At 37.8% G+C, this 27,199-nt stretch overlaps 1 protein-coding gene across 5 annotated transcripts in view; it reads left to right on the top strand.

Annotated features, from left to right (window-relative positions):
- The window catches only part of LOC144629920 (serine/threonine-protein kinase MRCK alpha-like), a 44,536-nt gene that overhangs the window by 6,329 nt on the left and 11,008 nt on the right, over positions 1 to 27,199 (top strand). For all 5 annotated transcript variants that reach the window (XM_078488167.1, XM_078488165.1, XM_078488164.1 and 2 more), the window contains exons 5-47: positions 291 to 439; positions 983 to 1,076; positions 1,190 to 1,246; positions 1,862 to 2,005; positions 3,143 to 3,204; positions 3,320 to 3,420; positions 4,059 to 4,141; positions 4,302 to 4,381; positions 5,135 to 5,208; positions 6,086 to 6,172; positions 7,041 to 7,163; positions 7,724 to 7,807; positions 8,311 to 8,384; positions 8,695 to 8,869; positions 8,949 to 9,016; positions 9,381 to 9,452; positions 9,894 to 9,932; positions 10,010 to 10,083; positions 10,627 to 10,711; positions 10,989 to 11,045; positions 11,285 to 11,328; positions 11,749 to 11,854; positions 12,139 to 12,263; positions 12,682 to 12,787; positions 13,413 to 13,567; positions 13,963 to 14,063; positions 14,308 to 14,372; positions 14,991 to 15,038; positions 15,170 to 15,223; positions 15,683 to 15,797; positions 16,419 to 16,490; positions 16,886 to 16,953; positions 17,166 to 17,305; positions 17,403 to 17,484; positions 20,984 to 21,127; positions 21,343 to 21,478; positions 22,058 to 22,138; positions 24,246 to 24,454; positions 24,706 to 24,823; positions 25,120 to 25,230; positions 25,395 to 25,475; positions 26,383 to 26,480; positions 26,917 to 27,007. In XM_078488167.1, the coding sequence (XP_078344293.1) occupies positions 291 to 439; positions 983 to 1,076; positions 1,190 to 1,246; positions 1,862 to 2,005; positions 3,143 to 3,204; positions 3,320 to 3,420; positions 4,059 to 4,141; positions 4,302 to 4,381; positions 5,135 to 5,208; positions 6,086 to 6,172; positions 7,041 to 7,163; positions 7,724 to 7,807; positions 8,311 to 8,384; positions 8,695 to 8,869; positions 8,949 to 9,016; positions 9,381 to 9,452; positions 9,894 to 9,932; positions 10,010 to 10,083; positions 10,627 to 10,711; positions 10,989 to 11,045; positions 11,285 to 11,328; positions 11,749 to 11,854; positions 12,139 to 12,263; positions 12,682 to 12,787; positions 13,413 to 13,567; positions 13,963 to 14,063; positions 14,308 to 14,372; positions 14,991 to 15,038; positions 15,170 to 15,223; positions 15,683 to 15,797; positions 16,419 to 16,490; positions 16,886 to 16,953; positions 17,166 to 17,305; positions 17,403 to 17,484; positions 20,984 to 21,127; positions 21,343 to 21,478; positions 22,058 to 22,138; positions 24,246 to 24,454; positions 24,706 to 24,823; positions 25,120 to 25,230; positions 25,395 to 25,475; positions 26,383 to 26,480; positions 26,917 to 27,007 (4,132 nt within the window). The remainder of the gene's footprint in view (positions 1 to 290; positions 440 to 982; positions 1,077 to 1,189; positions 1,247 to 1,861; positions 2,006 to 3,142; positions 3,205 to 3,319; positions 3,421 to 4,058; positions 4,142 to 4,301; positions 4,382 to 5,134; positions 5,209 to 6,085; positions 6,173 to 7,040; positions 7,164 to 7,723; positions 7,808 to 8,310; positions 8,385 to 8,694; positions 8,870 to 8,948; positions 9,017 to 9,380; positions 9,453 to 9,893; positions 9,933 to 10,009; positions 10,084 to 10,626; positions 10,712 to 10,988; positions 11,046 to 11,284; positions 11,329 to 11,748; positions 11,855 to 12,138; positions 12,264 to 12,681; positions 12,788 to 13,412; positions 13,568 to 13,962; positions 14,064 to 14,307; positions 14,373 to 14,990; positions 15,039 to 15,169; positions 15,224 to 15,682; positions 15,798 to 16,418; positions 16,491 to 16,885; positions 16,954 to 17,165; positions 17,306 to 17,402; positions 17,485 to 20,983; positions 21,128 to 21,342; positions 21,479 to 22,057; positions 22,139 to 24,245; positions 24,455 to 24,705; positions 24,824 to 25,119; positions 25,231 to 25,394; positions 25,476 to 26,382; positions 26,481 to 26,916; positions 27,008 to 27,199) is intronic.

The following is a 27,199-nucleotide window of genomic DNA, read 5'->3' as shown; positions in this document are numbered from 1 at the left end:
AATTATTAAGAAACTCGATAAAAGGCTGGGATATGCTGTGATTGGCTAGTGCCCTACTCAAAGAGAGTTGTAGAAAACACCTGTTACTATCTAGAATGTTCAGACATGAGTGAAGGTCAAAAGTCTGTTTAAATTCTGGGGGTCCACACCCAAGGAACTGGAAAGTTTATTAGTTCTATCACTAATGGCAATTTTTGGCAATCTGTACAAATAGTAAATATTTTTCAGCTTACTGCTTAGGAATAAAAGCATACATTTGTTTAACAAGTTTTTTTTTTATTTTCTTGCAGTATTTTGTCATGGATTATTATAGTGGTGGTGATCTTCTGACACTGTTAAGTAAATATGAAGATCATTTACCTGAGGAAATGGCCAAGTTTTATCTGGCTGAGGTGGTTTTGGCCGTTAATTCTATCCATAAAATGGATTATGTGCACAGGTGGGTGATTTAAAAAAAAATAATTGGACATAAGACAATGTGAAATAAACAATGATGTCTAGGCTTAATGGCTATGCCGTTTAGTTCTGCCTTAGAGGCTTTCCAGCAACTCATGCATAGAAATTGGGACTTACATGTTGGTAGGGATGAAGCTAAGAAAACACTAAGTAGAAAGCCAGCTCAACAACGAGCCCAACTGGCTTTTCTGGTCTTGGCAACTCTAAAAGTTGACCTTAGTCTTTCTTTTCATGGGAAATATCAGCTGGATTTTAGTTCTCTTTCAGCCGGTGAAATTAGTCGGCAACCGGCCCTTAGCAACATCCCAGCCTAGGTTGCATGTTTTATAAGATCTTATGTCAGATATTATTCTAACAATTGTTGTTATATTAGTTAATAAGTTATTTTTTTTATAATATTTATCAATGGTTTTTGTAATTTTTGTGTAATTTATTCAAGTTACAAGTTTTGCACAAGGTGTTAATTAATAAATTATTATTAATACATTAATTTCACAAATTATTCATTTGAATAATTTTTTTACAGGGATGTGAAGCCTGACAATGTTCTTCTTGATGTCAGTGGACACATTAGACTGGCAGACTTTGGTTCTTGTTCAAAACTTGGCAAAAATGGCACTGTAAGTGGGTTTTTTCTTTAATGGAAATTACCTTCTGCTGGTTTAACAGCTGCTAAAACAAAATTATAATCAGGGTATTTAACCAATGTTATGATATTGATCTTTTTTTGCAGGTTAGGTCATCTGTTGCTGTGGGCACCCCTGACTACATCTCTCCTGAAATCCTGCAGGTGTGTTGAATGAACAAATACTCTTGGAGCAACTGCTTACTAGAATAATGAAATGTTATTAATCACTTATGTGAAAGATCATCTCAAAAACAATTGCAAACTTGTCCATTTTGGAATGTTTGTTGAATAGGTCATAAATGTTAGGATTCTGCCTAATAGACATCACTGTTGTTTAATATACCGTACCAATTCTGGTTATAAGCTCCCCTGGTTATAGGCCCATCTACCTGGAAACCAAAAGATACATCTGGTTATAAGCCCCCCAGATATAAGACCCCCTCTGCTGGATGACAGTACAGAACAGGGATAAATGTTGCTTTATTATGACTTTTTTAACGTAGAGAAACTCATTTTGATCAACATTGCTGTGACTCCTTTCAAAATGTTTTTTTACCCTTAGAAGCCCCCCTGGATATAAGCTTTCCCGTTTATAAGCCCACCCGAAACCACTTACGAAGTTGTATAAGCCCAGGGCTTATAACCAGAATTTTATGGTGCATGTTAAAACGAAAAAACCTTTTACATGCTTGTTTGTGATTTTGTGGAATTTACATATTAAATATTTGTAGCTTGCTAGCTTTTCTTCTAAACAAGCTGGAACTTTTCTGCACACAGGCCATGGAAGACGGGAGAGGCAGATATGGAGTAGAATGCGATTGGTGGTCACTGGGTGTCTGCATGTATGAGATGCTTTTTGGTGAAACGCCTTTTTATGCTGAATCACTGGTGGAAACATACAGCAAAATCATGAGCCACACTGTAAGTTTCACAAAAACTTTATGGTTTGTCGCTAGATCACACTTAGAGTTACAGTACCGCTCAAATGTAAGTTGACAGTCCCTCGAGCCTCGATCCTCGATCCTCGATCCTCGAGACTTGATCCTCGAGCCTCGAGACTCGATCGTTTGCCGTCTACAGAATTTTTACAACTGAAATTTAAGAACCGGTTTCATTTACGGAAACTCTTGTCTGAATTTCAGTAGCGACCAGAAAGAGACTTCTGAAACTTGGTTGAAAACATGCACTTACGGAGTTACGACGGGTTGAAACATTGACAAGGGAGAGCACAAGTTTGAACTGCAGGTTCTTTTCACGTCTTTTTCTAAATTTAATTCGTCGGTCACGGCTTTCAAGGACGAGTTTGTGTCAGTACTTTTAGATAAGTAAACTGAATTGAGATCCGCGCGAATATATCGTACTGCCGAATGTTGCATGTCGGGGAAGGTTTATATTTCATGCGCTGAAGGTGGACGCGAAACACTTGTCAACTTGTACATGAGGTGCGAGCGGCTTTTATTCTTTCCTCGAGAAATAAATCGTTTCCTCGAAAGCCTTTCGAGTTAGGAATATTCGAGACCGCCTTGTTTCTCGATCCTCGAGACTCGATACTCGAGACTCGAGACTCGATCCTCGAGACTCGAAACTCGATAATTTCGAGTTTCGAGTCTCGAGTATCGAGTCTCGAGGATCGAGTCGAGACTGTCAACTTACATTTGAGCGGTACTGTAGTTGAACATACAATGATCAGGGTTGTCAAAACAACCCGCTGACTGCTGAAATTCTGCCGGCAAATTGATTAATATATATTGCCGTTACTCTGGTCATAGCAATCAGCTTGTCATTGTAAATCATTTTATGGCAACGATCATGGGATGAATAAAAATCTGTCTGACTACAATTTTGTTTTGTCCGACCAAGATGGTGTCTAAGAAGGACATGTGTCCTTTCAAGTGAAAATAATATTTGCTGCCCTGATATAATGTTTTGAAAAAACCCCATTCACTTTTGGAGAAGTTTGGTTTTGTTATTAAATTGTGTTATATTTTAACTACAACAGTGAACAGTTATTTGACTTTCTACATTTCTTACCTGAATGCATGTATTATTTTGTTGCAGGGCAAGTTTAATTTTCCTTCTGATGTTGAAGTGTCAAATAATGCAAGAGATCTAATGCAGAGGTTAGTTTGTCACGAATGAGCCTTTATTTGATTTAAGTAGCCCTTTTCTTGCTTTTTTTCTTTCGGTATTATAATTCAAGGAAATGAACCTATTTCTATACTCTTGCATTTGCAGACTGTGCTGTAAAATGGAACAAAGACTGGGTCAAAATGGAATTGATGATTTTAGAAATCACCCTTTCTTTGAGGGAATTGATTGGGACAACATTGGTGATAGTAAGTTGTCATTAATACTTCACTAATTAATATTTTAATGAAGGACCTGCTAGGACATCATGTTTCATTGCCTAACTGTTTCCTTCGGTAATAATCTAAATCGAACAAAAAAAAAGTGCATGCAAATTTCGCCATTACCACTGTTGATAACGGTATGGTCGAAAACGTTCATTTTAGCCTTAATTATACATACTACTACCTCGATTTATAACATACTGTGTTTAGCATAAATTTGAGTCATTCTGGTATTAAGATTATGCGTTGCTATTCAACGTTTCGATTTTTGAGAACTGCATTTAAATCAACTGCTAAATAAGGTGATAAAGTCCTAAACCGATTAAAACCATTTTTCCCCAGTAGAATGCACATAGACCAACCCAATCAACATGGAGTGGTACAGTTGAATCTCGATAACTCAAACCTCCCACTAACTTGAACCTTTTCCGATTCCCCTCCAGCTTGTTTTCCTACTAATTCAACCCTTGATAACTTAAACTCTCGCTATTTTGAACCTTTTTCAATTTCCCTTGAAGGTTCAAGTTATCGGGATTCAACTGTAGATGCCAATAGATCACTTCCATATTGTTTTAGGCTTTGATTTAGTTAGGTAGTTAATGATATTATTGTTAATGTTTCAGCTACCCCTCCTTATATTCCTGAAGTCAGTAGTCCATCAGATACTTCAAATTTTGATGTGGACATCGACGAATCAAGAGCAAATGTATGTGGGGTGAACTTCCTTATTATCATTCTTAATGCTTAATACAAACTGTAAACATGCAGAAGTATTTTTCAGTGACCTAAGGATTTGAATGCTGACCCTGGATAGCGTCGTGAAGTAGTGACGTGAATTTAAACTTGATTAAAATACTTTGTTATAGGATGCAGTGAGACCATCTTCTGTGTCACCTTTCACTGGACATCATTTACCGTTTATTGGATTTTCATTTACTGAGAACAGGTGTGTGATATTGCAGCAACTTACAATGGTTGAACATTTCTTCCTGATCATGAAGTAGCATGATTTTTATGTTATACATGTAAGCCTTAGGCTATTTGGCTAAAAATGAAGATGTCAGATTAAAGAGACCATGTCACAGATTTTAACCAGTCTTGGGCATAGGAAATTACCATCAAATTCGTTTAAATATATAAAATAACCTCTTAAAACAGTGAAGGAATATTTAAATAACACACCAAATGCAAAAGAAGGTACGGATGGCCTAAAGTGTTGAAGATTGAAATGGATTGCGATATGGGTTTTTAAAATATGGTCCGACGGAACAGTTTTCAAAGTTAATCTTGTCTACTTGTAACTTTATTAAAATTATAATGCCCAGGAGACACATTTGGCTTCAATGAAGCTACGGTTTTGTCATTCAGTGAAGGAATATTTAAATAACACACCAAATGCAAAAGAAGGTACGGATGGCCTAAAGTGTTGAAGATTGAAATGGATTGCGATATGGGTTTTTAAAATATGGTCCGACGGAACAGTTTTCAAAGTTAATCTTGTCTACTTGTAACTTTATTAAAATTATTATGCCCAGGAGACACATTTGGCTTCAATGAAGCTACAGTTTTGTCATTTAGAATCATAGAATTAATTTCTTTGCAAACATTGACAAAATTTAAGAACATAAAATTAACTTCTGAAGCCGCTTTAAGCTCCATGGTGTTGAATAATCCTAACTTTTCTTTCCTTTTGCACTAGCCGGCTGTCTGATAAAGCTCATTCTCTAATCAAGCAAGGTGGAAATATCACTTTGGAACCAGTTGCCAACAATGGTAAATACTTGATTCTTGTAAGCCCTAGTGAAACAGCGCAATATTTTCTGCAATCCTTGCATATTCCATGTGTTACTTAGCATATTAGTGGTGAAGATTCAAAATTTGTAATTGGACAGGAACGATGCATTCATTTTTGGTTTACAATATATGAAATTATTGTTCGATGTTATGTGCATTTGTTCATGTACCACAAGTCGAAACAATTTTGACCCATTGTTGCAAGATAAAATCAGTAATTAATTAAAAGCAACTTCAGCCATTGAGACAAAAACAGACCAGTTATGACATTGTGGCAGTCAGATTAACTCTTTACTACTGTCCAGGCCTGTTGGATAATGTTAAGATGTTGTTTGATTGTTTGAGTCAATATGCCCGAAAAACATTTCACGTCCAGTCAAAATATTCTAAGGCACTGAGACCAAATATCATTCCTATATCAATGCGAAGTATTTGAAATTGAATTCCTTGTTGTAATCCTTTGCCAGTATCCTGTTTGGTAATGTTAAGATGTTGTTTGATTGTATGAATTGAGTCAATGTGCCCAAAAAACATTTTGCATCCAGTCAAAATATTCTTACCCACTGAGACAAAATAACATGAATTCCTATATCAATTCAAAGTATTTGAAATTGAATTCCCTGTTGTAATCTTTTACAAGTGGTGACCTGTTAGGTTATGTTAAGATGTTGTTTGAATTGAGTCAATGTGCCCCCAAAAAACATTTCGCATCCAGTCAAAATATTCTGACCCACTGAGACAAAATATCATTCCAGCCTATATCAATGCAAAGTATTTGAAATTGAATTCCTTGTTGTACTACTTTGTGGTACCTTGTTCAATCTCAGCAGTAATTTAATTTAATTTAATTTGTTAGTCCCCAGCTCACTATCTGTTGAAGCTTATGAAAGAAGAATACAAAGACTGGAGAGAGAAAAAACAGAACTGGTCAGAAAACTTCAAGGTATGTGAGCTTCTCTGTTTCTTTTATACCCAATAGGTCAAACATATTGGGAGGAAATACCAACTGAATGTCATCTTCTCAAACTCGTATAAAATTCATCAAGCTGAAACAAAAGAAACTGTAACCATGACACTGATTTGAAAATCTAATCTTTTTTACAATTTTTTATTTCTCCCTTATTCCTTTGTTTTTGTTTTAGTTTAGACGATTTATCAAACAGTTAAGAAAGTGTTTTCTCACATTTCCAAACACCTCAAAGTTTGTCAAAAATACTCTGCGTAGTATTTTCAACTTTCTTCTTGGTGTTTGGATATCCCGATGAAAAACTCTCTCTCAAATATTTTGTATCAAAGAACTGCAGCTCAGTTGCTTTTATTTGAATGGCTTTAATCCAAAGAACCATGCAGCCACTCAACTAATGTTCTCCCTGATAACTTTCACTGAATGGTAACACATGTACCAGGGTGTTTTCCTCAGACTCACATGTTAGGACCAACTTGAACATGCCGTAAGCATGGTTTAATCGAGCTAGCTATATACAGGCCACACAAATAACTGTATGTCTGAACACGGCTGGAACAGCAAGCATGATGCCCCACAGACCCAATCGGCGTGACTTCCGCAATGCCCCACTGACCAGCATTGGTTTAAGTCTACTACTACTTACTCATCCTCATTGGGCCCATGAGGACTCTTGAGGCCGGTGGTTTAAGTCTAACTTTGCCTTAATTCCATTTAGCCACATAAAAGCTGTTCAGACTAGCTTTCAATGGAATAGTCACATACTAAGGTATCCCGACATGCTACTTAGTCTGATCTGCTGTTCCTTTGATCATGTCTTCTAAACTGCTTTACTGTGCTGACACAGAATCAACAAAGGCATTACAAGATCAAGTACTATCAGTGGATGGTCCCAAAACTGACCTCATTGATTCAGTGGAAATGAAGAGATTGAAAGATGAAATGACATCAATGAAGAAAAAAATAATGGGTTGGTGGAATTCTGGTTTAGGTCATTGTTTTGTCCTGAAGTTTAGTTTTATCAGCAAGGTGGTCTTTAACTGTCCAATTTAACTCTCTTGTAAGTCCTGAAGGAAAAATGGAAATTCTAGCAAGGTATTGCTGAAGAAAATAAATTTTGACATCACTGTCTGATGGAAGTGGTGAAGACTTGTTTTCATATAACTAGGAATGAAAAACAAGTAAACCGGGATCTTGACGAAGAATTGAAAAACGTTCCCTGGCCAAAAGCTTTAAAATTACAAGCTTTTGACTGTCCGAACTGCAGCCCTGGATCTGTTTGATGTGCGTTTTGTCCTGAAATTATGTGGATAAAATAAATATATTGTGGACCACTGTTAGTTATAAGCATAAGTAATTAATAATTGTTAAAGATTTTTACTGTGATTTGTTAAAACAAAAAAAATCCTAGTATCATATCTGCAGTGCATCACTGAAGGTGCTTGACAGAAGGCCAGGCTGGCCAAAAAACAGTGAGTCTAATTTATATTTGCACATGTATGTATAACAGATTTTGTTTTGATTCAACAGAGTACGAAGCTCAATCTGCAGATTTGGAAAAAGAGCTGCAGGATGCTTTAACATCAAGAAAAGACCTGGAGTCAAACAATGAAGGTATGCTAAGCTTTCCATGTATGACATTTGAACTTCAGCTTTGTTTGGGTCAAGTAGCAGCTCTTTCACATAAAAAAAACCTCGCTACCCATGCCTCCCCATGAAGAGATCAACAAAAGACAACAACAACAGGAACAATATCCCTACCGCCACCCCCACCCAAATGATAACAACAGCTACACTACAAAGCAAAGAAAAGTGACATTTTAATTACAGCTGAGTGATAAGGAATAAGGCAGTTAGTGCATTAAGCTTATGACAACACTTGACCAAGGTCATTAAGTTGGGTTCTTAGACAAGACACGTTGTAGTGCATATGGCAAACTGTTGGAAAACATGACAGATGCTACTCCCCCCCCCCCCAAAAAAAAAAAAAATCTGGGAGTAGTAGTATTGTAATGACCTTTTTAAGCTAGAGAGACCACACAATGTAGTTGCATGTTGTTTGCTGTCTTCATAATGTGTGCTGTTGTCCTGAAGCTGTCTTGTCTTATTTCTTCTAGAAATGAGTTCCAAAATGAGGTCTTTGGACAGGGAGGTCAGAGGGTTGAAAATGGAGAAGGAGGACATCGAAAGAGTAAGTTTTATTTCTCCAGTTGAACTACCTATTAAACCACATTAGTTTACTTGACTCCAGAGGAAGGCTCAGCCATGGTCAGGGAAGAGACCTGCCTGCGTCTTCACCCGCGACCAATGCATCAGGGACTGCCATTCCCACATGGGCCTTCACAGTTACAAGACACCCAAGCCACAACTTCATAATCTTCTGGGATTGGTTCAACATATGCCTATTACTACTAGTTTACTTAAAGCTTGACTCTAGGAGTGAACCTGAGATTAAAGACTTTTATCAGTTCCTGACTTTTTTCACTGTTTGATATTTTTAGGTCCTCCAAGAGGCAAATGAAAAAATCGCTGCGCAGCAAAAGGAATTGAAAGAAGCACACAGCCAACGCAAACTTGCCATGGCAGAGTTCAGTGAATTAAACGACAAACTGGCAGATATAAGATCACAAAAAACCAAGGTGTCAAGAATGCTTCGAGAAAAAGAAGAAGAAATGGGTAAGAACTTGCTGATTTTCTAATTACCGGTAGCTGCAGCAGGCTTTTACTGATAACCCTTTTTATGATTGTGTTACAGAATCCACATTACAAAAGCTGGATGGTCTCAGACAGGAAGTGCGAAATGCTGATAGAAAGAAAAGAGAAGTGAGTTGTAACTGAATTTTTTTTTACTATTTTGTTCAGTTTTCATGTAATCTGTTTTCTAAATATGTACATGTACTTTTAACTCTTCTTGGTAGTTTCAGTCCAAATAATAACTTAGGGAGTAGTGGGAAGTTTGTGTTTCTATTTTTCAAACAAATTTATGAAGCAGTCAAGAAATACACACAGTTTTGTGTTCGAAAAACATGTTTTAGATGATCTACATCCATCTTTAGTTTTGTTGTATTTATATCAAAATGACAAGCCATCTTATTGTTGTCGCAACTAAAAAAAGTTTCAGGTCATTCAAAACCATTTTCAGACTTAATGTTCAAGGTGAAAATGGTTTCTTTCTTTTTTTTCTCAGATTGCAGCTCAAGTTGAGGAAATGTCAGCTGAAGCTAACAAGGAAAGAAAACTCAGAGCCAGGAGTGACCAGGTTAATCTTTGAAATAGCTTGTTAGATTTACTGTGAATTGATCAGATCTAAACTACTGGTCCTTCGCAAGTGTTCTTATTCAAGACAACTACAATATGAATGCAGTGGAATTCCAATTTTTTTTTTAACCTCAAGGGGAACAGTAATTGGTTTGATAAATCAGGGAGTTTGAGAAATAAAAAAATTGCAATGTTTGATTGAAGAAACAGAAACAACTTTTGGTTCCAGTTTTCTGGAAGGTTTGAAAAATTGGGGGTTTGAGAAATTGGTATTCCACTGTACGGCTGGTAAAAGCAGCGGAATTCATAGAATCCAAAACAAAAGCCTATTTACATTTCAGTCCTTCTCTTAGTATCGTTCACAGACACTGTAGGGAACCTTTTACTGTTTGCTATGCACACTGTTACTTATCGAAAATAACCTTGTAAACTTTTCTTGCAGAATGCAAAACAACTTGAGGAGGAAATTGAGTACTTGAAGGTAAAATTTTCTACACGTTTTACGTGAACATGGCTTGTGGAAAACGTCATTAATGTATTTTTCTCTTGTTACCTAAGGCTAAACAGAGAAGTTTGGGAAGACCTTTTGCTACAGACACAACAGCAGAAGAGCAACAGCAGGAAATCACAAGGTACTGTGTAGTGCTTGTAATGAAGTGAATCCTGAAATCTGATTGGTTCAGAACTATCTGATTACCCATGATTATTGCAATGAGAGCTGTTTGTCAAAGAATGAGAAAGTTTAACAAGACATACTATTAGTTTATAACTAAAAAAATAAACAACTTTTCTTTACCCTCGGTAACTGATTTAGCACAAGCCCTAATTGGGCGGAGCATTTAAACATTAGAAACAAATACTACAAATGAAATGAAACAAGGTTAAAAATCCCAACAAGCAGGAGGCAAACTAGTTGGCTTTTTACAAGCGTGGCTGAGGAGTTGTTCTCGGGTCTACTGGGAAACAACTCTAGGTAGTGATCAGAATGGGACTTGAACCTGGGAACTCCGGATTACAAGTTGGGCACCCTAACCACTAGGCCATATTGCCTCCTATAACTTATCTCTTTCATTTACAGTAGTTTAGCTTGATGTTTTATGTGAAAGAAATTTATGGTAGACCAGAAAATGTGTAATTAATTTTTGGCAATATTGTGGTTGCTTGCTTGATCACAGACTTAAAGCAGAGGTAGAGAAGCTCAAACTGGAATATGAGGAATCTACAACACAAGAACAACAAAAACACTCAAATGAGATCAAGGTAATTTAATCTTTTGTGTCTGTTATTTTGACAATGTATATAGTACATGCAGGATTGATTGATTAAAACTTTGCATGTTTGCTAAATGAAGGTTGCAATGGCACAATACTTAAGTGTTTCAGTCTCACTGACTGTTCTTGACTTGATCCGTGTGTTTTTTTAAAATCCTTCTTGCATAGTGCAGAGCAACGAAAGATGTGGTGCTACTTCGTTGCACCCCCTCCCCTCCCCTTATCATAATATTCTTGATTTACTGTACATTTGCATTTTGTTTCAGGAACTAACAGAGAAGCTTCTTGATGTGGAGTCCAGCAGAGTGGCATTGAAAAATGAGGTAACTTAAAAAGTGTACTCCTACCATGTTTCTGTGTTAACATCAAAAAGAGGAACCTTTCACTTGTTTCGTCAAGCAATTGGTACTTTACAAGATTGTGATCTTAGTTCTCATAAAAGTGTATTGTAAGAAAAGGAGGCTGGTTCTTGTGTACAGTCTATTTCATTTCAAGTGTGGTCATGCACTTTTGGTGAAGGGGTCCCTTACTCGTATTCTAAAGAAGAATGGCAATTTTTCAGGTCTCTGCATTAACTGCCAAGGTGAACGAAGCAAGAATGGACAGGTACGTAGTGATAAGTTTAATAGTGCTTCTTGTGTTTTGTCAGTGGTAGTAAACAGTACCATGTAAAAGTACTGCTCAACAGCTTTCATTTGAATGGTTACATGCTCTAGGGATTCATCTACAGACTTAAAATTAGAACCACCTTGTACTGCATAATAAACAGTACCACATGAAAGTTGTGCTCAACAGCTTTCATCTGAATGGTCACACACTAGAGTCTCATCCACAGACTGAAAAGTTAGAACCACCAAACAGTACCACATGAAAGTACTGCTCAGTAGCTTTCATCTGAATTGTTACACACTAGGGTCTCATCCACAGACTGAAAAGTTAGAACCACCTTAAGTAGCCCTGGCAAACTTTGCTATAATTGGTAGGTAAAAAAATGTTTTTCTAAAAGCTAGCCTGTCTTTTTTACAGTCATAGAGAACATCAAGAGGCTGTGGAAGAACTGAAGAGGAAAAGTGAGAGAAACAAGACACTTCTTGAAGAGGAGAACAAGAAACTTCAAGGCGAAGTCGACAAGGTTTATATCAATTTAACTAATCCTATAAGCAAATGTTTTATTTTCTTGTTACCAAGACAACAAAGTTTTATTTTACTCACTGAATGGTGGTTAAGGCATCTTATCAAAACATCGGTTAAAAATAATCTAATGAGACACTTGACACTCACTCACCTTTGTTTTTCTTGATGAGTGACTGAAACATAAAATATATAACGATGAGGAACCTGCTTTTATCATCTCTGTTGCCTTGTGAAAATCTATTGAAACCCCTGGATACTGATAACAGTGATTAATCTTTTTAGCTCACTGGAACACTAGAACGCACTGTCTCTGCTCATCGCAAACTTGAAGAAGAAATGAGGGATAGCAATGAAAAGAAAGATGCTGTTGCTCATTGGGAAGCCCAGATTGCTGAAATCATACAGTGGTATGTCTTCCATACTAGTTTTTTTGTGCCATTTAAGAACGTGCATACTGAAATAGAATTACTGGTATGCTTTTTGCTGTGGTCAGTCATCATTACTTTTACAATCAAAAATATATATAAAAAAAGAAGATGAATCATAGTCTACCAGTTGCAACCCACAGACATGAGCTTTTGAACATGTTGAAGTGAACCTCTGTTTCCTGAGAAGTCTGCTAAGATGATTAACATGAGCAAAACATGCCACCATGGATTAAGCTGATTTTGTGTCAGTGGAAGTCGTAATAAAATTTTCAGTTAAAGGCTCATAGTGCTTTTGAGAGAAGGTCAAGGAAAAAGTTACGATACAAACCATAAACCCATTTGAAATTGCATTAGCAATTTTTTGATATCAATCTAAGTGCGCTGTGTTCTAACTCAGGGTGAGTGATGAGAAAGAGGCTAGAGGTTATCTCCAGGCCTTAGCAAGTAAGATGACTGAAGAATTAGAAGGTCTCAAGTCATCTGGATATGCGACAATACCACGGGTATGTATGGTGGCTTTCCCTAAAAATAGTTGTATCGTAAATGTCATTTTAGGCTGGCCATAAAACAACTGGTGTGTTGGACTATTTATCAATTGGTCCTGGTTCGGGCACCAGGCAAGACATTTAACCCTCCCATCATGTTGCTCCAAAAATATCTGATCTTCTCCTACAGAGAGCTTTTTAGCCTGAACCCCGACCCTCGTGGAAATTTCAGGGAGTTTCATACTGATGTTCAAAAGTTTTGCCTTTTGAGTTCCATATTCCCATCCGAATTTCCAGTGACCCTCTGTGGGGTGGGTAGGAATATTTTTTAAAACCACACCCTACTTTTCTCCCCCCCCCCCCCCGCCACCCCCGAAAGTGGGCACCAGTGATCTGCTAGGGCAATAAAACAAAATGTTGTTATTTTTTATTTATTTATTAATTTTTTTTTGGGGGGGGGGGAAATCCTGCAGTGTCCCACCCAGGTGGAATAACAAAATTCAGCCTTGGCACTGATGAGCTGGCCACCTAGTTTCTTTGATCCTTAGGTTCAAAATGGACCTAATATTACCTTTTTTATAGGCATGCCTGTAGGACGTTTTTGGAGGTAGAACTTATATTTTGCACATTTGGTATCTTACAGGGTGAGAAGAATCAGTGGCAGATGAGAAGGTCACAGAAAGTGGACAAGCAAGAGATATTAACCCTGCAGGCAAATCTACAAGCTGAGATCCAAGCCAAGCAGCATCTGTCAGAGGAAATGAACAAAATTAAAGCTGCAAATGTGGCAAATGAGAGGTAAAAGAAATCATTGCGGTTTTCAGTGAAATGTGAACTCTGAAATTCAAAATCCAACTAGGATTGCGTTTTTTGCTGCCGTCAATCATAATTATGGCGACTGCCAACGAACCATGACAAACAGAAGCCAACAAAATGGATCCAAATCTACCAATCACAACTGACAGTCATGACCTTTTGACCTGGTTGAAGTGAACTTATGTTTCCTGAGAGGTCTCCTAAGATGATTGACGGCAGCAAAAAGCGTAAAGCGTTGATTCAGGATTGATTTTCAGAGTTCGCATTTCACTGAAAACTGCAATAAATGTATGCAACTGAAGCGGAGTTGTAAGTTATTTTGTTCAGTTGTAAATGTGAGTGTTAAATGTTGTTAATGCTTTTGTTATTGGTTTCAGGAAATTGGGTGAATCTGAAGCTCAGTGTAATACTCTTCGTGAGGAAGTCAAGCAGCTTAAAGCCGAAATTGAGCAATTGAAAGTTGGCGGCAAGTCTGCAAGTATGTTTTGAACTAAACTTTTTGTTTTAAGGCTTGAACTGGAAAGAACAAAAGCCTCTTGTCTAAGTTAGCAGAATGGTAGACATTGATTTCCATACTGTGTCATTCAGCTCTTGTAAAACAATAGTCACACACCGTCATTGCTGTTGTTGCAAAACTGTGTCTTAGTTAACAGCCCCTGCGTTTTGTTGAATTATTCTGCATGGTTTTAGATCTAGAATTAAAAAAATTGCTTGTTTCACAGATGGCTTCCCTCTCTTATACATGAAGGAGTCTTCAAGGGACTCAAGACTGGATAGTCTTTCTGAGGTAATACATAAATTCCCTGTCGTTCAATCCATCAGTTTGTCTTTGTGAGTGACAAATCTGGAACTAATTTAATTTTCAGTGTGGCTCAAGCTTTTTAGCACCCTCAAAAGATACCATCAACACAGTGTGACAGCATTTATATTCCATTTATTATATGCAACACTAAAAGAGACCTTGTTGGCTAAAAATACTTGGCATTTTGTCCTGAATGCCGTAAATGAGAGCAGAATCCACAATTTACACCATTGAGCAAGACGATGAGCATTCCCATGCCTTGCATATGTGAGCCCCCCTCCCCCACCTGGCCACCAAATTTGTCCCATCCAAGTTTCTTGAGTGTTAGTTTTCAATTGCAACAAAGCAGCATGACATTTTCTATGAAACAACATGTATCACTTACAGTCAACTCTCGTTATAGCGGACACGCTCGGGGCGTCGTTTAGTGTCCGTAATAGCGAGAGTCCATAATAGCAGGATTCATTTCCAGTCAAACCTTATTCGCCGGGGATCTGGATTTTGTCCGTAATAGCGAGTGTCCGCAATAGCGGGGTGTCCGCAAGGCGAGAGTTGACTGTATTTACATGATGTAACTGTTAGAAAATTTATTCTGTTCAACAGGAAACAGAGAGTCAGGCTGGTGATCGTGGTGTGCCAGTTGGTGCTGATGTAAGTTCTGTGTTGGTCTTACCCCTGTCACATTAATTCCAAAAATTCAACATTGTTCATCCATTTTCATTAAAAGAAGCTTTTAAATCATAACAGGCTGACATTTTTGCTTTTGTGTTCTTTTTTGTTAGTCCGTTTCAATCAGATCATCTATTTCATCAGTGTCATCCATTGCTCCGCCACAGGTGATTAAACTGCATAAATTATTTTGTCATAAAAGTAAATTGTATTTTAAGTTAAAGCATGAGTGAATAATTAAACATTCATGTCTCCTTTCACACTCGTACTCTTTCGTATCTAAGATTCTACCTGAACAAAGTTCCTATAATTAATGGAAACATACCATAACAATCATTTCATGCCAATACATATATCCAGCACCCCACCCTCCCCACGTAGAAGCTTTGATGGTTGCAGACCTATCTTCCAATGAAAAACATATTATGATTTCAATGCCCTTTCTGGTAATAACCCCTTCGTCATCAAGAAGAATGGACCAAGAATGGAAAAAGCTGTGCTGAAAAATTCTAAAAAAACTCTGGCCCAAGCGCTTGTAGATCGCCATGCTTATATTGATATCGCTAACTGGAATTACCGGTACCAGCCATTGTTTGTTGTTAACTTTGTTTAATTGTATTCAACAGCATTTACAGCCCCGTGTCCACAAATTCCATGTAAGGACTTTCACCACGCCCACAAAATGTAACCAATGTACGTCACTTATGGTTGGATTAGTTAGACAAGGCTCGATATGTGAAGGTAAGTTTAAAGTTCTTTCCGTTCCTGGAGACTTCTTTTATGCTTTAGACACAGTATTTAGTTAAAATAACAGTGCTGAATGCAAAATTCTTCAGTATTGGAACAGTGGTGCTTCTCTCTTCTTATCAAACATCTTAAAGGAGCTACACTACAGCATTTCTAGACAAAATTGGCCATTACCTGTGTTGTGTCACATGTCAAAACATGTGCACAAGAAGCATTGTAGCGTTTCTGCACACACTTCGATAAGATTATTGTCTTATGTTGTTTATTATTATGTTGTTGTTGTTGTTACTTTTTTTGAATACCAATCCTATAAGATTACTTGGTAGGTTTGGTATTTGATTGTTTCCTTGATAAGATTATTGACTTATTTTGGCGAGTTAATCAAATGACAAACCCAGATCATTATCGTTCTTTCAGTGAGATTCTGGCCTTTGTGACAGAACTCAAGCTTGTGTGAAAAGAGTCTGAAAAGCTCTTTAGCCATCCATTATTTTTTCTGAATATGATACGGTGCTAATATTTTGTACCTAACCATTTTATTTAACCTGAGAAACAGGACTACACATCCACTGGCCTACCATTATGCTAACCTTTGTTGCTTGTTTGTTATTATAGTGTGTCAATACGCATGTCACGTGTCATGTACGGATCAAGCACCACCTGTTTGCCCAATACCTCACAGCCAAAGTAAGACTTTCTTTTGGTTGGTTTGCCTGTACTGCACTTTAAATTAAAATCTATGAGCAGCAAGGATAGGATGTGAAATTTTTTTCTTTTAATTTCTTATGAAAACTCTCAAATAGGTTTTAATTGTTAACCAACGAAAATTGCTAGAGAAGTAGAAAGCACTCTGGAAGTCCTCGCATTAGCTTAACTTATTCTTAGCTTGTTATGACAAGACTGCGTTACGTAGCAGTGTCTCTTTTTTGTTTGTGATTCCCATTCCCACTGATCCAAATCCCATTTTCCCAGTGAAAAAGTTGTCCAAATCCCAGTTCCCATTTTAAGCCCCTCTTTAGTGCACACAGGTGTTTTTGTCGTTGTTCTGTGCTTGACAAAGTGTCTGTGTCCTTTTATTTCAGTGAGCAGAAGACCTCTTGGAATCGACCCAGAAAGAGGCATTGGAACTGCTTATGAAGGAATTGTTAGGGTGAGCAGAATATATTACACGCTTTTTTCTGCTAATAAAGCTTTTTAATGGAGTACGTTTTTCTTCACAAATTCACACACACTGATTTGATAGTTGTTGTAGTTCTTTTATGCGAAGATTTTTTACTAAAACTCATTACAAGTAAATATTTCAGTATTACATTAGTCAGCAGTAAAGCTATATGCCCATACTTATTACGATTTTCTTTTTAGATTCCAAAACCAGGAGGTATCAAGAAAGGTTGGCTTCGACAATTCGCTGTCATCTGTGACTTCAAATTATTCCTTTTCGATGTTACTGGCGACAAACCTCCGCAAATAAGCCAGTCAGCAACACAAGTTATTGATATGAGGTAAGAGCTGCTAGAACTAAAACTAACCTTTTGTCTTCCACGATTGCCACGATTGATGATATGGAGGTTTTAAACATCGTTTCTATCTTCGCGACAGAGATGAAGAGTTCTCGGTCAGTGGAGTGCTTGCTGCAGACGTCATACACGCAAACAGGAAAGACTTGCAGTGTATTTTTAGGGTATGTTCAGTTATGTTGTTAATATGTATACCATCCCACTCTTATTATAAGTCAGAACTTTTCTTTAATTAAAATGACACATTAGCTTATGCGTTGTTTTTAAATAAAAACGGCACATAAGCCAGTAAACCATTAAGTACGCAGCAAAATATATATCTTCTGTCTTGAACCCTCAAAGGAGCTTTTCTGCAGATTTTAACAGATTTTTGAAAAGCCTAAATTTTAATTTGTGTCGTTGGAAACCTAAAAATAAAAGTCCATTTTTTCGACTTTTTTTGCTTGTTTACAAGCAAAAAGAAGGAGAATAGCGTTTACCTGGGCTAAAATCTGAACCGGAAGGGATTGCATTCTTGTTAACTCTCAAGGGACTGTTTTAATTTCTCAAGGGAATACTTTCCGCTGTGGGTGATCAAAGCGCGTGACTTGTAAAGTGTCACTCTATAGTTGTGCTTCAGCACTTCCGTTCTTGTAGAAAAAACGTGACTTGTCAAATTTACAAACATACTGTAAGGTATATAAGAATCAAAAACGTGAGTAGCCCAAATCTTACGTCACATAACCAATTAAGAATGTAAGGGGTTCTGCGCTCGAAAGCAGCGAAGTTTAAAACGATTAAGAACGCAATTTTTACTAGTACAAGTCTTAAGGCGCTAATATTAATTTAACCTAAAATCACATAGCGAAAACAAAGACCGCTTGGACATGTCCAAGGTATTTAAAACTACCACTACGTCAGACCCATGTCACGCGATCTCTCGCTTGTAGCTATAAATAATCATTCACCTATTTTCAGTTTGAATACTCTGCGCTCTGTTTGTGTGAAATATTTATTGTTGTGTTACTCAAGCGTTTGGCTCGGAGCGAGTACAAGTCGTACAATTTACCCGGAACGTGTTAAATATTGCAAAACAACGACTTATTTTCTGGATATCCCAATTTTTGTTTTGAGTTTACGGTATTTTGAGAATCGAAACGTTATCGAAACGTAAGTTGCAAGCTCAGCAAGAATGTGTCAAAGCACGGGATACACGTCATCGCGCCAGGGGAATTACCAAAAGCTTGTCGGAAGACGCTAAACGGAGAAACACAATGGGATAGCCTTTATAGTCTACTCTTTATTTTGGCGTGATTTGGCTTTCTTTTAAATGAACTGGTTTGGGTTATTTTATTGAACATTCGGAACAAAATAAATATTTGCATGCGTAAGCAGGCATTTTTCCGGCTAGGCATGTGGTCTTAAAAAGCAAAAGATGACGTGGTAAAGGAAATTCATGTCACGTTCACTCCGTGTGTGACTAACGCAAACACGACTTGTGTGTTTCTCAAGTGACTGCTTTTCTAAAGATTTTACTGTGCGGCGCCGTGCCTTTAATTTAGCCAAAGCACTGAAAGAGGTCAGGAGGTCAAACATTACCCGCACGAACACACTAAAACGTTGCTAATAGTTAACCAAAGGGAACTCATTTCGTGACAATTGATTATTTCTGCTGAGTTGCACAATTTAGAATTGCAACATCATCTACCCTAGCAAAGCGCACTATTACTAAAAATAGATTTCGCCACATGATACCCCCCCCCCCCCCCCTGCGTGAGTCGGACAACAATTTTAGTTTTAGCAAAGGCTTTGTATGGAGGGGACGCATTCTTGACAAGAAAAAAAGGGCGAGAAAGGCACAATTTGAGGCCGAGATTCTCGAAAGGCTCTAAAAATGATAGATTTCAAACATTTTTGCTTTAGTAAGTGAAAAACAGATTGAAGGTATCCAAAAAATGGCCCAAAATTGAATTTATTAGTCGAAGATCCGGTAATGACACCTTGATTTCCACTGCAAAATTATTCAGGCTGCCGAGAAATTTAAGCGGCGGATAGCGAATTACTATCGAATTATATATTTGCGAAGGATAGCACTTGTATGTTTGCTTCATTTAGGCACCGGAAAGATCGTCGGTTGCAAGAAGTTCAGAATTCTTCCCGAATTTGACGGCACTGATCGCCGGCCATCCGATCTGTTTCGACACATGATAGATAGAGGGCGAAAATATTATGCTATTCAAACGCCTTTCTAATGGAATTGACGGCGGGTTTGATTTAAATAAAGCTATTATTTATCCCCATTACTATTACAGACTGAAGCTACAGCTGCCGAGCTCGAACAGTGTATATTAAATAGTATCTGCCGCGACAATTGTGTAACGAAATTGACCTCTTTAAATATTCGGGTCAGGCAAGGGGACCGATCGGACGAGCGTTTCTTTGTGTAATTTTGTGGTGGCATAAATCTGAGGTTAGCTCTGTTGTGTTGCAAAATGTGCCACTAAGAACAGTGTAAACGTTTTGCATTTCTCATAAAAATAAATGTTTTTTTTCAGCAAATCCCGGCAGCAAATCGGGCCTTTATAATCCATTCAATAACTGAGAGTAAAACATTTTACACATTTATTGAATAATTGCTCTGTTTGACAAACCTTTTTTTTCAAACCACGATTTGAGCTTTCTACGTTGGACAGGTAAGGCTTTCCGAAGTCCGAGCCAATCTGGCCATGGTTTTGTGAAACAATCGCTAAATATGCCTCCAAAGTGCCCGCCAACCATACATTGCTCTTACAGAGCGGTTTGTTTGTCCGAATTTTGACTCACACCGGGGGTCAAATTCTGTGACGTCATTAGTGCGCTTCGCTAATTGCAACATCATTAAATGTGTTAAGTGATATTTATAAGTGTTTTTGTAGCCTGTTGTGAAATTACTTCCGGTGGAAGCAGTAAACGTTAAACGTTTCTTCCGTTCAGAAGTTAATGCATCGCCATTAGAAAAATAAACAGCAACTGTTTTGCTGGAAATGTAGTCGTTAGAAATGGGATGTGTAGCTGTAAGGTAAAGAATAACGAGGAGAAGCGGCGTTTGGTAATATCCAAACGAAAATTTACTTCTCAATGTCGGGTTAAGATTGCGTGACGAGACAAAAGGTAACTCTGTCGCGCGTAACCTAACCTGCGATCAGGCGTTATTTTTCTGCATTAAGCCGAGTAGAAATCTTTCTAACTCGAAAGGAAACAACTATTTCGATTAAACATGTTGAAGGCAAACGTCAAAGTTTACCTTTTTTAACCAAGCCAAAGTATATGAGTCGCAAAGCACCCAGCCGTCGCGACTGACAAGTACAGCATTTACTCCGCGAAAATAAAAAAATGCTTGAACTGAAAGACGTTTGAATTCTTCCATGATATGTTCGAACAACAATGCCCAGGATAAACCTCCTACTCATACTAACTTCATGCAAAAAAAGTCGATATCTCGAAGAGATCTTTGATTGTTAAAAATGGCTTAATTAGAGCACTGAAACTGTTCACAAGCGTCTTTGGCTGTAGATGGCTAGGATGGAAATGGATTTCAACTTGAAAAATTAAGGCTAAACGTTTCAAGTTGTTTCCGCGCGTCTTCCAAAAATTGATATTTAAAGGTCTAGAGTTCTTGAAGTATAACTTGCGTTTTTATGGCAGGTCACGGCATCTCAGATGAATCCTCCAGGTGAATCGTTAACACAATTGATACTAACAGAGAGTGAAAGCGACCGGGTCAAATGGGTGAACGCTCTACAACAGCTACACAAAGTTCTCAAGGAAAATAAGCAGACCTCTAAAACGGTGAGTTATTTGAACGGAAAGGGTTCCCCTTCCGATTTGAGAATTGCTCAAAGTCATTTTAGACATTAATTTTGTTTTAACTTTCAGTTTGTTTAAGACATGCCATCGTGTTTCCTGTAGGTTTTAGCTCTTGGCTTGCGTGCGTTTTCGTTTCGGATTTGAGCAAACAGGTTTACTAACGGTTTTTCGTTTGGTACTTCATGTCTTATGTACAGCAAGTGTACCAGGCCAAGGAGGTCATTGAGTCAAATGTACAAATCAAGCAAGCACTTTGTGCGACGATCATCGACACTGACCGTGTGTGCCTGGGTACAGAGGATGGATTGTTCTGTATCGAGCTCATGAAAGAAAGTAAGTTGAAGCTAGAATCATTCAATCTTATAAAAGTTAAAAAGGGTCAAGAAGAGTCAATCTGACAAAATCTTTCGTTTGACTGCCAGCTTTCCAGCGCTGCCGTCGAATTTTAACCTGCTCGAGTGAGTGATTGTTGAATTTGCTCGAGTGAGTGAGTTTTGCTTGTAAGAACGTTTTCACTGAGAGATCTGGACAATCATGCCCACTAGATGTATTTTTCTTTCATGACATGTGTCAACAAAAGCGTCCACTTTATCAGTCACTTTTTGATCAGGCTTGTAAAAGTCTTTGAGAGTTGAGGGAAACTTATTGAAAATGGCCTTTCGTTTTTAGGCATTTGTCGGTGATAAACAGAATTCAAGCGGCATTTTAAACCCGGATTTTGCGGAGTTGTAACTCTATTCGAGATGTTTGGCGTGCCATCTCAAATTTTCGAATTTTTGCTCTGTTGTTAATTAATTTTTTTGCAGAAATAGGTGGCCATTATGCGACAAATGCAACGTCCTGTTAAAATGAAGCGTTGTTGAAGGTCTTTCACCGCAGCGCTTACTTATTTTGTTGGTTTTCCATTTTAAGGTATGTCTCGCATTGGCGACAATAAAAAGGTCTCACAGATAGAAATGTTACCAGACGAACAACTTCTTGTCCTGATTTCAGGTAAGGAATCATACATTAAACAGAAATACGACATGTTTTTTTGCTTATTGTTATTTATTGACGCGCTCAAAGCAACTGTATTTTGTATTATAATGTAAAACAAAAGGGATCATGAAGCCAGTCGGACGCGAAGCAACAACGTGCAACCGGCGTTAAAGGCGGGAAACTGTGTTAAAGGGCGGGAAAACGTGAGGATAGTAAGCGCGGGGAAGCACGTTACTAGGCTTTTGTACATTATGCTTTTATTTCCCCACTAAAATGCTCCAACTTAATGCTCAATTTTTCCCACTAAAATGCTCGGTCTCCCCCCAAAAAAGTCACTAAAATGCTCGGATGATGCTCATGATACAAACGTTTTTTTAAAATTAATTTCAAAGTTTTTATCATGGTGTTAACTGTTAACACTTACAAAAACATAAAAGTAACAACAACGACATTTACAAGTTCATAAATACAGTCAAAAATCATAATCCTTGAAATCATCTACGAGGCTAAGTACAGAAAGTAGTTTACTATCTCTAGAAAGCTATTTGTTGTTGAATTTTGAGTGTTAGTCTTCATTTTCTCTAAAAAATAATTTCTTTTTTATCTTCTGGGAAAAAAATCAATTTTCCGGAAAAATGGCACTAAAATGCTCGAATAATGCTCCATGCTTTTGCCTCACTAAAATGCTCGAAAAAATGCTAGCATAATGTACAAAAGCCTACACGAAACTGGCAATCTCGAGCCCAGAGTCCATCTAGTCGGTCAGCGGTATGGGATGGACTCTGGGAAACTGGAATTGATCAGATCAATTTCAGGTCGATTTCAGGTAGAACCTTGGTCTTCCGGTTTTTATTGCGCATGCTTTTAGGTCTAAGCGGAAGTAAATTTCCCAGAAAGGAAGTAAATCGAGAAAGATGAACTATTTCTAACACAGTATCGACAACAAAAGCAAAAGTAACAACAACGTTCTGCAGTTAACAAATGAGAGAGTTAAAAAAGAGCGTCTGGTGTTTTGATTTCCTTTAGTCGCATTCTTGAGCATACTGCTATATTTGTTTTAAATCAAAGGTCTTGTTCGCCTTCCAGAATTCTGTCTGTGAAGACTGTGCGCGTGTGTCCCGGCGTTGTTGTTTTGCAGTGACGGCTAAGAAATTTACATAATGCCCAACGCATGGGCAAGCTATTGTTCTATTGTAAAAATTTTTGTTTGGCGACTCTCGTATATTTCAGAGGCTTCTCGGTGACAGCGCATCTTCTCGGGATAGATTGCATGTTTTCGAGCAAATAATTTTTTCCTCGTCGAATAGCGGTAATGTTAATAAAGACGAAAAGGCCACACCGGTCAACGCTATTCAAAAGGTGTAATTAGAATTTCGGCGACTCAGCACGTGCACACAATTCACGTGCACACAATTGTACAATTCTTTTTCTTCAGCAAAACAACAACGCGTAATGTTCAAATTCTGCGTTATTAGTTGTTGTTTTGAATCGAGCACAGTCTGCGATATTCAGTTTTTCAACCGAAACGGAGATGTGAATGAAAACAGTAGTTCTAGCGAGATTTGTAAGTCAACTATAAATTGAGTTTTCAATCGACCTTACCTTGCTGACGCCGTCGTTGTTGTTTTAAAACTCCGTTCAGGATTGACGTTTAAAGGAAATCCTTTTTTAATCATGGTATCTTTCGAGTTCAATGAGAAGGGTAGAATTAGATAATACTTCATTTATTTAGCGGCATATCACGAGTTATTAGGTGTTTTAATTACAAAATTAAGGTGATACTTCTGAACATTTGACCATGGAAAACAAAAAATGTTTTCCAGGATTTCCGGTTTGGTTTACTTCCGGGAAGATTTTCAGACTTCCGTGTTGATTTCTATTATTCTGCGAGGACCAATAGAAGAAGAGAAATACATTTCAGTTTCCCAGAGTGTGTACCGGCGACCCTACCGCTGACCAACCGCTGACGGACCGCGGAGCCGGGAGACACTCTGGGCTCGAGATTGCGTAACTGGTGGTACGCGCGGGGAAACTTGAACGAATTTGCTGCAGACCTTTCTTGCTTCTATTATTTAGCGTAAGGTTCTCACGTTAACTAAATCAATGTACTTTTGTATTTCAGGAAGAAATCGTCAAATCAGACTCTATCCATTGTCCGCCGTTGACGGCCACGAGACGGAACCCATTAAAATCGCCGAAGCTAAAAACTGTCAGATGTTTGCCACTGGCAGTATCCATAACAACACTGCAACATGCCTTTGTGCGGCAGTCAAGCGCCATATCTATGTCTACGAACTCAACAGAACAAAGTACAGACATTTGAGGATCAAGGTAAATGGGGTCAAAGTTTGCGCGGTGGGGGGGGGGGGAGTCACAGTGACTTAGTGACGATAAAGAAGCCAATTATCCCTGGTTTGAATTTTCAGCTAATTTTTTGGGGGGTGTGGGGGGTTGGGAAGGAGGCAAATGGACAGAATCTTTGAAAGTATCTTCTGACGCACGCATCAGACTGAGAAAACATTGACCATTGAAACATGTAGAAGATTTTTTACCACTTAAGATATTTTTGTTTGTCTTTTTAGGAAATAGAAACGAAATTTGGCAACATTCAGTGGTTAGGTGTTTCCTTTGGAAAACTCCTCGTTGGTTACGCTTCTGGATTTTCTATTTTCAGTCTAACAGGAGAAGGAAGACCTCAGAGTAAGTTTGTGACTTGAACCTACAGTCCAACCGGATGTTCTTTTTATGGGGACTCTGCAATGTTGTGCCCCAGTGTTCCAATATTGATTGACTTGACAGTTTGATTGAAGCAACTTGCAACTTTCAATTCAAATTTGGTCGAGCGATTTGCTAAGTTCCCGTTTCATTTTGCCGTATTAAACGATGTAATAGTACCCCCACCACCTCTGTTTCATAGAAGTCTTGCTTAAAGTCAGTGATAACATAATTCACTTTTTCATTCGTAGAGTGATTTGCTTTTCTTTTGGTTTTTATAGAACTTGTTAATTCAGATGACCCAACTCTCAATTTCATCACCAACAATCCGCTTGAAGCATTGCTGGCTGTGGAAATTGAACCGGACAAGGAGTTTCTCTTATGTTTTAATTGTAAGTACGACTACTGTTGACGAATATACGACGTAGTTACGTTTTCTTGTTATTTTCACAACTTGTGTTTTCTTTTACAGTAAACTGAGGAGAAGTATTAAGCTACTTCTTTAAAGTAAATGTTTCTATATAATAACTGACCATGCTGCGTTATTTTGTTTCAGTACTCGGCATCTTTGTTGAATCCAGTGGATATCGATCCAGACGCTACGAGCTCATGTGGCCGTCGCCTCCTACAAATGTTGGTGAGTTAATTAAAATAGAAATCATTTTAATACTTCTCTTCCAAAGAAAAAAGTATCTACACTTTTAACAGTACACCAGGCTTGTTTCCGACTAGGAACTGCAAGGGGGTGGTTCTTCTAGCGCTAACCAATTAAATTTGCTTTGTGCGCGTACGTCTCTCAGTGGCGTGAAAATGTTTTTGGCAGGAAATTGTTTTGTTTTGGCTGCTGATGGCGGGAAAATTTCGTTATACTGTTTTGTCATCTGAATTGCAACTTCTGCAATTGTAACAAAATTGAAGATGAAACTCACTTTTTGTTAGATTGCCCAGCTTATACTCAGATACGAGGGACATATTCTTCTCTGAAAATAGAATCCAAACTTCCATTACTACGATTACTACCACGCGAAACCCTATTATCACATCTTATGAATTCCACTGACTACTTTGTAAACATTAAGCTGATCTCATATATCTCAGCATGCTTTGAATTGAGAGACAATCTCGTTACAATGATCACCACTTCGAATAGTTAAATGAACAATTATTGTTAGTAATTCTTTCTTAGATTATTGTTATTATTATTATTTTTTTTTTCTTTGTTATGTTATGTTATTTCCATCTTAACTAATTATCCTAGTTAATGAAATTATATGTAATTAAATTCAAGTAGCTTTCGCAATACTACCAAATTTCTACGTAGTCATGCAAATAAAGCTTGTTGTTGTTGTTGTTGAATGGGGATGGTCAGGCTAAAACGAACGCATCTTAGATTTGAACTCGGGAGAGGCTTGCGGAGAGAGGAAAAAAGCGTCCTAGGGAGTAGGAGTGAGGCTGAATCAAGAGCGTGGGAAGCAGAGAAATAAAATTGAAATATGAAGCTTTTGATTGTTTGTCTGATTTATTTTTGTGCGTGTGTTTTGCAGCGTATTCTCATCCGTACGTAATCTCGTTCAGCGAGAGAGCTGTCGATGTTTTCGATTCAAGCACGGCAGAATGGCTTCAGACCATTCCCATCAAGAGGGTAAGATTTAACTACAGGACCAATGTCGCTTTTGAGCGTTTTACACTTAGAGACCGATTAATTTTACGGCTTATTTGTTGGTTGCTAAATTGTTCTATTTTCCAAAACAATGCAAAGGTTGCGTAAGGCAGTCGCTCGTACTTTCTTTTGAATGGCCAAAAATACAGCTTATCATTTTTTCTTTATTCAATTGTTCACTGTAACTTATGCCTATGAAAACTGCAGTTAACTATTAGAGTAAAAGAAAACGCCTTGACTTGGAATGATAATCAAACAATAGGATCGTTTTTCAGTTTGTTGGACAAGGGCACCGTTTCGTTCATTGAATTTTAATTAAATTGCCAGCCCCAAAAAGGTTTTGGCCGTCTGTATTTCACATTCCGGTATTCCAACCTTAAATTTAAACTAAACTGACAACTGTCCTATTTTCTTACAGTGTCAAGCTTTAATCAACGATGGATCGCTTGCCCTGTGCACCGCCTCGGAACAATTCAATTTAATTTACCTGAAGAATAAATTATTCGAGGGTGAGTAATCTTGTTTGTTACCTCGCTTTGTCCGCCTAAAAGTAAAAAAGAAATGCCGGAACTGGAGGGCTTAGCCAGCGCGGGTTCTCACCAAAAACAGATTCCTTTGCACTCAGTTTTTAAGCGTCATGATGGATAAACAAAAGAGACAAATCATATTTATGAGTTCCCTAAGATTATGTTAGCAGAAAT

This window comes from Oculina patagonica, chromosome 11, assembly GCF_052425735.1.
Source record: "Oculina patagonica isolate OP01 chromosome 11, crgOcupat, whole genome shotgun sequence".
Taxonomy (NCBI): Eukaryota; Metazoa; Cnidaria; class Anthozoa; order Scleractinia; family Oculinidae; genus Oculina; species Oculina patagonica.
This window is presented reverse-complemented; position numbering and strand designations above follow the sequence as displayed.